The sequence below is a fragment of the Gouania willdenowi genome, chromosome 7, assembly GCF_900634775.1.
Source record: "Gouania willdenowi chromosome 7, fGouWil2.1, whole genome shotgun sequence".
NCBI lineage: Eukaryota > Metazoa > Chordata > Actinopteri > Blenniiformes > Gobiesocidae > Gouania > Gouania willdenowi.
In genome coordinates, this window is record NC_041050.1 from 5,812,424 (window position 1) to 5,825,763 (window position 13,340).

The 13,340-nt window shown below is 45.4% G+C and overlaps 1 protein-coding gene across 2 annotated transcripts; it reads right to left on the bottom strand.

Moving 5' to 3' along the window:
- Positions 1 to 246: 246 nt before the first annotated feature.
- LOC114466722 (cytosolic sulfotransferase 1-like) lies at positions 247 to 4,728 on the bottom strand. Of its 2 annotated transcripts, none has more exons than XM_028452401.1 (8): positions 4,603 to 4,728; positions 4,095 to 4,233; positions 2,738 to 2,866; positions 2,560 to 2,660; positions 1,393 to 1,519; positions 980 to 1,077; positions 722 to 896; positions 247 to 647 (listed from the first exon to the last, which is right to left on the bottom strand). In XM_028452401.1, exons 2-8 carry the CDS (start codon positions 4,228 to 4,230, stop codon positions 535 to 537), a joined length of 879 nt encoding a protein of 292 aa, XP_028308202.1. In that variant the 5' UTR covers positions 4,231 to 4,233; positions 4,603 to 4,728; the 3' UTR covers positions 247 to 534. The 2 variants fall into 2 exon arrangements, with proteins under 2 accessions (XP_028308202.1, XP_028308203.1); XM_028452402.1 differs by having other exon boundaries at positions 4,599 to 4,724.
- Between the last annotated feature and the right edge of the window lie 8,612 nt (positions 4,729 to 13,340).

The following is a 13,340-nucleotide window of genomic DNA, read 5'->3' on the forward strand; positions in this document are numbered from 1 at the left end:
CTTATTCATGGTACAACATGATTTTTATGTTAATTATCAATCTGGCTTTAGGTCAATTCACTCCACTGAAACTGCTATTCTGAAAGTTTCCAGTGACGTGATGATGGCCGCTGACTCTGGTCGTTACACCGTTTTGGTTGTACTTGATCTGACAGCTGCCTTTGACACTGTAGATCACAGTATACTGATTGATCGATTTTCCAACACTTTCATCACGTTATGAATGACAGCCATTTTAATTGCAAATTGTTGAAAAAAAATCTTTATTTTTTGCAAAATCCTGCATTTTTAATAAAATTATTCCACACATTTTGCGTAAATTGAATAAAAATTGGTCACAAACTCAAGGCAATTTAAGGATTGAATATTGTCTGTAACTTCCATTACTTTACGTATATTTCTAGGGCAGAATAATGTTAAAAGTGCTTGTTTTCCAACCTAAAATTTGTGGCCCACTTGAGATGAGATGTCAGTATTTGGCCCTTGAACTGAAATGAGTTTGACCACCCTGATATGTGTGCAATTTATGCTTTTTCACAGTTGAGTTCTAAACTGGAGAGAAGCGTCTTTCATCTTCTTCTGATAGACTTCTTCAAACACTTCATTCTGGGCCACCGTGAAGTGGTTCTTCCAGTCCCCGACTTTCCCTGTCGATAATAAAACAGAATCAGTCCTGTCTCTGTCAAGGTTTGCATGTGTTTGTTCCTTACCATTACCATACCTTTTCTCATAAACGGAGATATCTTGAAATCCATGGCAGCGCATGTGGAATAGTTGGCCATGGGATTTTTCTTCATTTCATCAAATTGCACAACCCCTGTGATTTTCTCCTTCTCCTCAGCTGAAGGTGAGACACCAAGAAAGGAGCAGAGTTTGTCTATTTCACGTCCTGTATCCTGAAAGCAACCGTAATATCCACATTCAGAAAAGGTACCAGTAGTGTGAAGAACCATATGAGACTTAGAAACACCTGGATTACCTCGATCATGTCTTCAAACAACATGTAATGGAGTTTTTCATAAGTCTGTTTCTTTTGCCACCAGCCGTTCACGTGGTCGTACCAGGATCCAAACACCACTGAAAACAAATAAAACTTTAATTTAACTTAATTTTCTGTGTGTTTGTTGTTGTTTTGTGTGTTTATGAAGTAATTTGGGGGCATTTTTGTTGTCATTTTGTGTATTTTTGTTCTTATTTTGTGAATTTTACAGTTATTTGATATTTTTCTGTTTTTGTTGTCGTTGGGTGTGTTTTTGGAGTAATTTTGATTATTTGAGTTGTCCTATGCTTATTTTTGTTGTTATTTTCTTGTTAATTTTATATGTTTATTGGAATCATTTTGGCTGATACAAACTCTAACATTCTTCAATGGGAATGTGCTTCCATACGTACTCTTTCCTTCCATGAATCTTTGCAAAAAGCTGCTCCAGTCTTTGGGATCTGGATGGAGCAGGTTCATTCGGTCAAAGTGAAAGAAAGACACCACGTTGTCTTTAGCGTTGCGTGCTACGTATACTATCTGAGACAAACAGGAATAGTGTATTTCAGAAACTTTTCTGGTAACTATGCTAAACATAATCTGACACATGATTCACAAAAGTAACTAATTAAGATTTTATAATTTTGATACTATTCAACTGTGCAAGATTATCAACTGACAATCTAATTATCATGTAGAAACACATAACAAAGTATATCAGTGGTTCTCAACCTTGGGATCGCCAGATGCCTTCAAGAAACTGAGTATTATCAGAACAATTTGAGCCCATTTTCGCTTGTTTTTACCCTTTTCTACACTACACCAACTACACTAAACTTGCCATATTTTAACCTATTTTTGTCACTTTTTCCTGCCATAATTTTTGCTCCTTTTAATGCATTTTTGCTATATTACTCCCATTTGCACCACTTTACCATCAAATTTCAATGCCTTTTCTGCACATTTTTCCACTTTGAAGACATTTTTTAGCACTTATAAACCCTTTCCACCACGTTTCCCACCTGATGTCGCATATGTTGACCTATTATTGTCACTTTTAACCTCTTTTCACCATATTTCATGCTTATTTTTTTGCCAATTTAACCGGATTCACGGTTTGTCACGCCCATTATTTGCAAGTTTAAACTTATTGTTCCTACTTTTTAAATTACATTACCCCAACCCACTCCCCTCCCCACTTTTAAGTCAATATTGACACTTTGAACCCCTTTTACCACCTTTTATGTCTGTTTTGCCCAATCCAATTTGCAACTTTTAAACTATTTCTGTGGTTTTTAAAATCCCATTTCACCTTTTACCATTTTTGGTCACTTTTAACCCATTTTATTTCCGATTAAAACAAGGATTTCCATCTTAAAGATGACTATATACTATGGCGCAAAAATAATATGGATGAGCCCCAAAAATCTCTCCCCTTTTATTCCCTGTTCTTCACTGTTTATGTCTGTGTTCATCCACCTCCAGGTATAGTGGGGGTCCCCGGTCTCTGGCACCTTTATTTTGGGGGTCGTGGGCTGAAAAGGTTGAGAACCACTGGTGTATACAACAACATACTATACCCTGCAGTTTTGCTCCCAAAAGGATTTTGGCACAAACAGGACTGGAAGATGAGTTTTAATGAGTCGAGGAGAGGTTTGAAGTTTGTCTGCGAGTTCCTTTCCTGTTTTCGAGAAGAAAAGCATTATACACACGATCCCTGCAACAATTACTTTATACTTAATAAATGTGCTTGTGAACCTGAATCCATTGTGGGTAATGAACTCTCCAAGAAAGGTACCCTGTTGTAGATTGGGATGGTTTTTTGACGATCAGCTGACATATGTCCAAAGTACAGCAAATCCAAAATGTTGGAGACCCATGTGGTACCTGACAGAGAAAGTGAGACCAATTAAACTGCATTGTTTTTGATTATTTATCCATTGCAGGGTGGCACTGATTCGGCAAGTTGCCCTGTGATGGACTGGCAAAGATGCCAGTCCATCACAGGGCAAAAACCAGAGACATAGACTCCCTTACCCACAGAGGTATAAAGAGTACTAATATATCCTACTCAAGTAGAAGTTCTGTTACTTCATTGAAATTGTAATGAAGGACAAGTAAGTCATACATAAAATACTTGTACAAGTAAAAAGTAGCTACATGTAAATTAAATAGTACTCAAAGTAGGGATGTCCCGTTACAACGTTTTCACTTCTGATATGATACCAATATTGCAGCCTTGCGTATCGACCAATACAGATATTGATGCGATACGATATTGGCACAAATCATACATACTTTTATTAATTATTTTGTAGTGTGGAATTTTAGAAAAGGCTTGATCATGCAAGCAAGATGGCGCAGCGGACGGCAGCTGTGGTGTATATGTAGCTGTGCGAACTATTTTGTCTTGTTTTTGTTGTAAACTTCGCTACTGGCTGCTCTTACACTAGAGAAGAGCTTCTGAACATCAGGGCAACAATCCCCGTGGAGGGGGTGGAGGAATCAGCTTTTATGTGAACAGCAACTGGTGTAACGACATGACAGTGATCCTCCAGCACTGCTCTCCTCATCTAGAATCATTTATTATCAACAGTAAACCCTTCTATTCCCCCCGTGAGTTTGCTTCGCTCTAAGTATAGCTACATTTATTAACTCTAAAACTGAGAAAATAACCTCCAATGCTGTTTTGGCGCTGTGCAATACATTTAATATGATTGGTCAGCTATGATGTAATGCATCTGATTGTTGTCTGGTCACTTGATTGTTTGTAGTTTCACAATGTCCATTGATTATTTTAAAACAAAAAATAATATCAATAAAAATAACATATAATTTCATACTGAAAGGAAACATCTGTACAGATCTACAAACTGGTAAAGTTGCACTTTATTTAACATGGAAAGGTTCATTTCCTGAAAACAGGAAAATAAAATTTTATTATTGTGTATGTTGTGTAATTGAAGATTTTTTTTTTACTAATTGGAGAACTTGCTAAAACAGCTTGTAGCATTATTATATAGTTTTTATTTTTTACACAAAAACTGTTGATGTTAACGCAAACTCATGAAAAGCATGTTTATCTCTTTTTGTTTTCGTTGCGTTCCCCACTCACCTGCTTTGGGATACGTTGCAATAAGGATGTCGTCCGGGCGGGCCTGAAAGTTTTGAATGTTCTCCCAGTTGTCAGTGAAATACTTAATCATTGCAACTCCGTGGAAATCAAAGAGTTCTGGTCTAACGAGTTCCATTTTCTGCCAAAGAAATCAAAACAAATGGTTGTGATCATTCTATTGGAGCTGAAGGGATTTTGACCTGAACTTTTAACCTGCTGAGTCATGATCTGAAATGTTGTGGCTCTCATATGTTAAACAGTAACTTTTCGTGTAGTGATTGTTAGGTTTATCCAAAATACAGCTTTAAGCCAAAGTCTAACTCACGTTCCCTTAAATTATCTGCAAGAAATAACATGAGAACCTACACAAACTAACGTTTGAATAGCCAACCTAATGCAATGGTTTATTCTATCCAACAAAAATAAAGATGAAAACATCAAATATGTATCCTAAGCACATGAGGTAAACAGTAAACACTATTATAACTTCTTCAAGAATAAAACTTACTTTTTGATGGTTTGAAGCCTTGTGACGCAGCTGATTCAACTTCTCCTCATGGAGTTTTCTTTAAGTATGAATATGTGGTAGCAGTGAACTCTACCCTGTTATATAACAATGGCTCACTTTAAACTCCTCCCATTTCCTCCCCCAGCCCACAGAGGAACACACACAGTCACACACATCCACATAATCATATTATTCCTGCATTTATGAGTTAGATTCACTTCATGAAAACATATCTTAAAGATCAACTTCTAATACTTAATAAACACATGTATTTAAATTGCGCTTTTGCATGTTTTGTAATGATCCAAAACTTGGACATACACCGTTCACTGAGGATGTTGGTAAGTTTAACCGTGTGTGTGAGCGGCCCTGAGAGAATATAGATTAAAGGCTCCTCCTGCACTTCAATCTCATCTAAACTTCATCATTTACAAAGGAAGAGAAGAACTGTTGCAGATTCCTACATGACAATGACTCTCAGTGATAATAAACTATGCTTCGAGAAACAAGACACCTATAGAGGAAGAATAATTTTTAGAAATTCTCACACTAAAAAGTTTCACAAGCTAATGCATTTTGTTTTGCAAATAAGAAACATACCAATCAAACAAATACATCATGTTTTAAGAAACATTATTTACAGTAACTACACAAAACTATCCTTCAAGTACCAAACAGGACATATCTTAAAAGATTCTCGGGTAATTGTGTGTGGTAAACATAGACTTTACCGTATTGTGTCTATGCTCAGTCAGAATTGCTTTGCTGCATTGGATGGGTAAAAATAAATCTTTTCAGGAAAAATGTTGAACTGAATGTTCACCCAAGTGACTTAGTAAAAAAAAAAAGCTAATTAATTAGAGAAAAAATATAATTAATTGTTTTTTTTGTTTTTCTTTTCATAAAAGAGGGGTAAAAGACATTCCTAATGTTGCACTATGTCGTCCCATTTAGTGGGTTAACCATTTGCCCATGCACTAAAATATCTGGTTGTTGTATGTTTGAATTATTGGGGAAATTGTCTTCTAAAACTCACAAGAATACATATATAATATATATATGTGTATTTGGTGGGATTATCAGAACAAAACTTGGCTATTTTGACATATCCTTAACTTTGACTCATCCTAGTCAAAACGACGTCGTATCTATCTATAATATTTATTATAATATTTATTTTCCTAATATATATTTCCTAATGTATTTTTATGTATTTCAAAATATTCTTTCTAATGGACCAATAAATAAAATTAAATTAAAGTTTAAAAAAAAAAACAGCGATGTTACGTAGTCGATAGTGACGTCATCGGAGGTGAAAACAACAAAATGGCGGCGCCCGGCGAGGCAGCGGTGGACGATTCACACGTGGGAACGCAGAAAAAGGTAAATATAAATGGTTTTTTTTGGTTCATGGATGTCTTTTTGAAAACTACTGAGCTTTGAAACAAACGACATTAGATTTTTGGTTGGTATCGGGAAGCTTCCGTTCTATTTCATCCCTTCTGACCGCCAGAGGCGGTGCTTCAAGCACTGAATGATCATTCTTGCGCATGCGCAGGTCGAGAAATTAATAACAACAAAGTCACCTGTGACCTCCGGTGACCCACGTGAATCTATAAAGTCACATGACACCGGAAACACAGTCCCTTTTGTTCTTCTCGCGTATGGTCGAGTGTTGCTCTTCTAAACGGACTCCACATACTGCTGTAGTCTTTTTGGCGGCTCACTGCTATCGGCCCGTGACCTGTGGTGGGAGCTGCGAGCGCGTCTCGCCCTCCTGGGCTGCGTGTGCTGCTGCTGCGGAGTGGGTCCCTGGTGAGTACTTTCCTGTTGCCGTTTACGGTGAGGAGTGGGCTTGTGTGTCTGGTGCCGTGTTCGGCGTTACTTGTTTGTTACACGGAGTACAATCAGATGCTTGCTTCTGCACGACGCTGCCGTGTTCGGCTTCCTCGTTGCTGGTTGAGATAATGTGACTGCAGCCGTTTTTCGGCTTATTTTTTTTTATTTTTACTTTATTTCTTCTACCCGACGTTGCCGTGTTCGGCCTCTCGGTTTTCTTTTTTTGGTATTGTTACCGGCTATCGGCAGTGGTTGTTCCCTGCTCGCTTTATTTTTTTGTTGACTCCACCAGTGACGTGTTCGTTCGGGTGGGTCTGTTTTTTGTAGCGTTTTGGGTCGCTATTGGTCTGTGACTCGACCTGATCCGACGTCATGCTGGCCTCTCCTTGTTGTAAGGATTGTTCGGCGCCGCTGGATTTGGACGACGGGCACGACCGGTGCGCCTCGTGCCTCGGTGTGGACCACCTTCGGGACGGCCTCACCGACGCGGCGTGTGTGGACTGTCGGGTAATGCCGTTGTCCTTACGTAATACCCGGTTGGCCACGTGCGAGGGTTCTACGTGCTGGCCGCAGAGGTTGTCTTCCTCTCTGCTTCCGGATGGGCAGGCCACGGTGGTGGGGTGCTCCGCGGCGGGAGCCGCCCCCTCCGCCGCACGGAAGCGCTCCACTACAGGAGCCGCGGTCTCTGCCAGAAAACGATCCAAGGTGGGTCGTCCATCGGGGCTAGCGGTGAAGGTCGACCACTTGTCTTCGGAGCTGGCCCAGATGAAGGCTCTCCTCCAGTCCCTTCACGGAGCTGGTCCTGCTCACGGGGTGGTTGTGCAGGGGCATGAGGACGAGGCGTCTGTTCACGACCAGGACGTCCTGTCTGTGGCAGTGTCGGACTCGCAATTTCGGGATGCCGACCTGCATTTGCCTGAATTGGCGGACGTGTATACGGATGCATCTGAACTGGGCACTTGTGTGTCTGATGTCTCTGCGGGGGATAGTGAGGGCTCTGCCATCTCCGCCATTCGTACTGCGCTGGCGCGCTTGCACCTGGACGCCCCCCCTGCGCAGTCTACTGCCTCAAGTGCCTTTTTTAGGCGGCAGGTTTCGTCCACCTCTTTTTTGGTTCCCCCCTCCGCGGAGTACGTCGGTCAGCTCCATGCCTGCTGGACCGACACTAAGGCATATTCCAAGCCTACTGCCGATGGTAGGGCGCTTGCTTCCATGCAGGAGGCGCCGAAACTGGGCTTGGATCGCATGCCGGCGGTCGAACCGGCAGTGGCCTCCCTTATTGTGTCTCCAGAGGAGGCCCTCAGATCCGATGCGAGGTGCCCGCGCCCTCAGTGTCGGGCCACTGATGAGCTTTTGTGTAGAGCTTATGAGGCCGGGGCTCGTATGGGGCGTATCGGGAATTCCCTGTCCCATTTGCTGCTGGGACTGGCTGCGTCACTGGAGGATGTTGATCTAGATTTGCCTACGCAGGGTCTTGTTGACACTTCTCTGCAGGCTTTTGCGTTTATGTCGAGGGAGCTGGGCCGCCTGCTCTCCACTCTTACGTTGGCTCGGAGGCAAGTCTGGCTGTCCCAGTCTCCTCTGACCGAGTCCTGTAGGAGGACTCTGCGGGGTCTCCCGGTCCACCCGGGGGAACTCTTTGGTTCGGCGGCAATGGAGGCTCTGCACCGTACGGCACAGGCCACCCAGACGCGACAGCAGTTGGCGGGCCTTCACCGGCGTGCACCTCCACGGGCGTCTGCGCCGGGTCCACCCCCAAGGGTTTCCCCTCCCTCGGCGGATCCCTTTGCTGTTCCTCGGCGACCGCTTACAAGGTCTGACCATTTTCGTGGCGATCGACCTCGAGCGTCTGCCCTGCATGGAGCGACAGAGTCGGCAACCCTCACGATCCACTAGGGGTCGGGGGGGACGCAGGTGAGATCCGGGGTCCGGGGGTCGGTTGTTTCACCCTGGAGCAGCTCCGTTATTGGGCTGCCCACACCCGGGACGTGGGGGTGTTGAACATATTGTCCGGGGGTTACAGACTACAGTTCCGCCGCCGACCTCCCGTTTCTGGCCCAGTCCGGGTCACACATGTCCACCCGGCCAAGGCCCAGGTGTTACGACTCGAGATTCAAACCTTGCTGGACAAGGGTGCGATCATGCCTGTGGATCCCCTGCAGGATCCAGGGGGTTTTTATTCCAGATATTTTCTGGTCCCGAAAAAGACCGGGGACCTGCGTCCCGTGCTGGACCTGAGAGGTCTCAACATGTTTTTAAAGGTGTTATCGTTCCACATGTTACGTACCACGGAGGTGCTTCGCACTGTATCGAGGGGCGAGTGGTTCACCAGCATCGATCTGGAGGATGCGTATTTCCACGTCCCGATCGCTCCTCCTCATTGGAAGTTTCTACGTTTTGTTTTTCAGGGCCGCCATTTTCAGTTCAGGGTTCTCCCGTTCGGTCTCTCACTGTCGCCCCGCGTATTCACGCGGGTTGTGGCAGCAGCGCTGGCCCCATTACAGGCACGGGGGCTGAAGATACTGCCTTACCTGGACGATTGGCTCATTTGTGCACCGTCGCGCGCTCGGGCTGTTCAGGACACGGAGACTGTCCTCGAGCACGTACGACGGTTGGGGCTCAGGGTCAATCTCCCCAAGAGCAAGTTGAGTCCAACCCAGGCCACGGTTTTTCTGGGGGTTGCGCTCGACACGGTCTCCATGATGGCTCGGCCTTCCCCACGGCGGGTCGAGGATATAGGGGAGACCCTCTCCGCTTTTCGCGGGGCCGGGAAGCTCCCTTTTGCCAAGTACCTTCGGCTCCTGGGCAAGCTGGTCTCGGTTGCTGGCGTAGTTCCTTTGGGCCTGCTTCGCTTACGCCCCCTGCAAATCTGGCTGAACGACCGGGGTCTGGATCCGTCACGGTGGGCACACCGACGGGTGTTGGTGCGGGTATCGCATCGGTGTCTTGTGGCCCTGACTCCATGGCGGGACAGATTCTGGCTGGAGCACGGCGTCCGGCTGGGGGTTTGTCCGGCACGGAGAGAAGTTGTTTATACGGATGCGTCATCCACGGGCTGGGGTGCGACATGGCAAGGCCGAGTGACCCAGGGTATGTGGTCCCCTCAATCGAGGCGGGAGCACATAAATGTTTTAGAGCTCCTAGCGGTGCATTTGGCGCTTCGCCAGTTCCTGCCGTATCTGAGAGGCCGACATGTTCTGGTGCGATCAGACAACACCTCTGTGGTCTACCACATCAACCACATGGGGGGAACCAGGTCGGTCAGGTTGACGGAGGTGACGGCTCGGCTACTCACGTGGGCGTGGCCTCGGCTGGCGGGCTTACGTGCAGCGCATTTACCGGGTCCGCGGAATCAGGTGGCCGATTTCTTGTCTCGCCATGCGTTGCCGCCGGGAGAGTGGATGCTCCATTCGGAGGTGGTGGAACGGATTTGGGGGGCTTTCGGCAGGGCAGAGGTGGATCTCTTCGCTTCGAGGGAAGCCACCCATTGCCCTCTCTGGTTCTCTCTGGGGGACGTCACCAGCCCGATGGGCCGCGATGCGCTGGCGCACGACTGGCCGCAGGTCCTGCTGTACGCTTTCCCGCCGTTGCCGCTCATTTTCCCGACGCTTCTCCGGGTCCTTCAGGGGGGACACCGGCTCCTCCTGGTGGCCCCATTCTGGCCGGGGAGGACATGGTTTCCGCTGCTGCACAGGCTCTGTTGCAGCTTGCCGATGCGTCTCCCTTGCAGGGGGGACCTGTTATCACAGATGGGGGGTCGGGTATTACACCCCGATCCCGATCGCTTACAGCTCTGGGTCTGGCCGCTGCACGGCCGGGCGTAGATTTTTCTGTGTTTGGCGGTGGTGTGGGCCACACGATTTGCAATGCACGGGCGCCGTCCACACGCATGTTGTATGCTAATAGGTGGAAACTGTTTGCCAAGTGGTGCGGTGACCGTGGGCTGGACCCTGTATGCTGTCCTGTCCCTTCGGTTCTACAGTTTCTGCAGGACCTCCTCGACAAGGGGCGGTCTCCTTCTACTCTGGGGGTATATGTGGCGGCTATTTCGTGTTGGCATGTTGGGGTGGATGGTGCTACTGTCGGTGTCAATAAGACGGTCTCCCTGTTTCTGAGGGGTGCCCGGAAACTGCATCCCCCCAGACGCCACGTGGTGCCTTCATGGGACTTGGCGGTGGTGCTCGAGGCCCTGGGGTCTCCGCCTTTTGAGCCATTGGCAGAGGTGAGCCTTAAATGGTTGTCCATGAAGACTGCGTTCCTCTTGGCGATGGTCTCGGCTAAGCGCGTGGGGGAGTTGCAGGCGTTCTCTGTTGAGGACCTCTGCTGCCAGTGGAACCCAGATGGTTCAGGGGTTACTCTCTGGCCTAATCCATCTTTTATCCCCAAGGTTCCCTCTGCGACCCCGGTCGGCCCCTTACGACTTGCTCGTTTTGACTCGGGCTCTGGCTCTGAGCATCTCTGCCCGGTCCGTTCGCTGGCCGCTTACCTGCGTGCGACCGCGGCACTACGCAAGTCGGGTCAACTGTTTGTGTGCTTTGGGGGACCCCGTGTGGGCCTTCCACTGTCGAAGCAGCGTCTGTCACACTGGGTTGTTGGTGTCATTGCTGAGGCTTACGCCAGGTGTGGTCGGCAGCTGCCCACAGGTGTGAGGTGCCATTCCACCAGGAGCATCTCCACTTCCTGGGCTGCACAGGCGGGGGTTCCACTGGAGACTATATGTGAAGCAGCGTCGTGGACGTCTTCAAACACCTTCGCCAGATTCTACAAGGTGAACGTGGCCGCTCCACATCCGTTGGAGGGCGTCCTCCGTCAACGCCGCTCTTGAGCGAGGTGAGTGACTTTTGGTTCCGGGGATTCCTCGGGACCTTGTTGATATTAGTCATTCAGTGCTTGAAGCACCGCCTCTGGCGGTCAGAAGGGATGAAATAGAACGTAAGTTACGTATGTAACTATGGTTCTATGAATCCCGAATGACCGCCAGAGCGTTCAGTCCCTCGGAATCTTCTGTGGTTACGCGAGAAGATTGTGGGACTGTGTTTCCGGTGTCATGTGACTTTATAGATTCACGTGGGTCACCGGAGGTCACAGGTGACTTTGTTGTTATTAATTTCTCGACCTGCGCATGCGCAAGAATGATCATTCAGTGCTTGAAGCACCGCCTCTGGCGGTCATTCGGGATTCATAGAACCATAGTTACATACGTAACTTACGTTCGAAGCACATGTGTCGGATTTAATCACAAGCTCGAGTAAAATGTCTTTTTCTGTCGTTTTTCAGCCTCCAGCTCGTTACTGGCAGGAGTCTGAGATCGAGGATAAAGATGGAAACAAAGTGCAAACAGAGGAAACATCGAGTGAACAAAGTGTGCAGCCGAAGAATCAACAGAAAAGAAAGAAGAGAAAACGAGAGGTGGAGGAAAGCGATGGGAAGAAGATGGTTGTATCTGGGGTAAGAGATGAAAAACTATAAGTGCTAGATTTATTCACACTGTAATTAGATATAGAACTCATGTCAGATTTATAAAACCCTCATTTGTGCAATGGTAGACACAACCAAACTGAAACAGCCACCTCCTAAGCCAAGGTTTTTTAATCTTGGGGTCGCTGCCTCATATGGGGTCGCCTGAAATTTAAATGGGGTCACCTGAAATGACTCTTAAATTTTAAAGTTTAACTTTAACTTCTCTCAACAGCTTTTTTGAGCATAATCGAGTAATTGATTTTATTCAATGGTTTTGTGTGTGTGTGTGTGTGTGTGTGTGTGTGTGTGTGTGTGTGTGTGTGTGTGTGTGTGTGTGTGTGTGTGTGTGTGTGTGTGTAGGGTGGTGTAGATATTTTAACGCAATACCCACCAACCATTCTCACACCAAAACATTGGTACTAATGGGGGGATTCCAGGTAATGAAAAAAAAATAAATTCCAGTCAGTCAATTTTTGGTATGTAGGTGTGAATCTGAATTCATAACCCAGCTACAATTCATGCATCAAAACATTGGTACTAATGTGGAGATTCTTGGTAATGAAGAACATTTTCCAGTCAGACAATCTTTGGTGAAAAAACAGCATTTTTGAGGATTTTGAAAAAAAAAAAAACTTTGTTGTGGACTGATTTTAAAGAAGGAAAGGAGGTGGACCATTGATACCTTGATGTAAGCTGACATTCGCTCAGGGATCTTGATTAGTGGCAATATTTTTTTATTTTTGTGTTTGTCACAGAAACTACTACGTAATGAAATTCTATGCATAAACAGGTGATGAATCATATTTAATAATGTTTTATTCTCCTACTGGTATCATCAATGTAATAGATGAACCATGTCTAACTATGAATTCACTGAAGTGCTTCGCTTGGTCACAATAAATCAATGTAAGTTATTTATTGTGACGGTTAATATTTTGAGGATTTTTCAAATGTCAGGTCGAGGGTTTTCAAGGGCAGGCACGTTATGTTTTTATATATATGTATATGTATATATATATATATATATATATATATATATATTTTTTTTTTTTTTTCAAGTCTGAATGTGAATATTTCACACTGAACCTCAAGCAGCTTGGGTTCTGTTCCTCACCCGTCTTCTTCCAAACCCTTGGACTTTGATTCCTTGAATGAAAGACACACTTTACTTTCATCAGAAAAGAGGACCTTTGACCACTGGCCAACAGTCCGGTCCTTCTTTTCCTCTTTTTTCCCTGCAAAAACTGAGAAATAAATGGTGATTTCTTCACAGTATACTAATTTTTTGAATTCCTGTTATTGTGGGTTTTATGAGCTGGAAGCCCAAATTACCGTATGTAAAAATAAACAAATAAATACTTGAAATTGTGGGCCCTGATTCTATGAAAAATTTACTTTTTGAATGGAATGAAACAACTTTTCCATGATATTCTAATTTT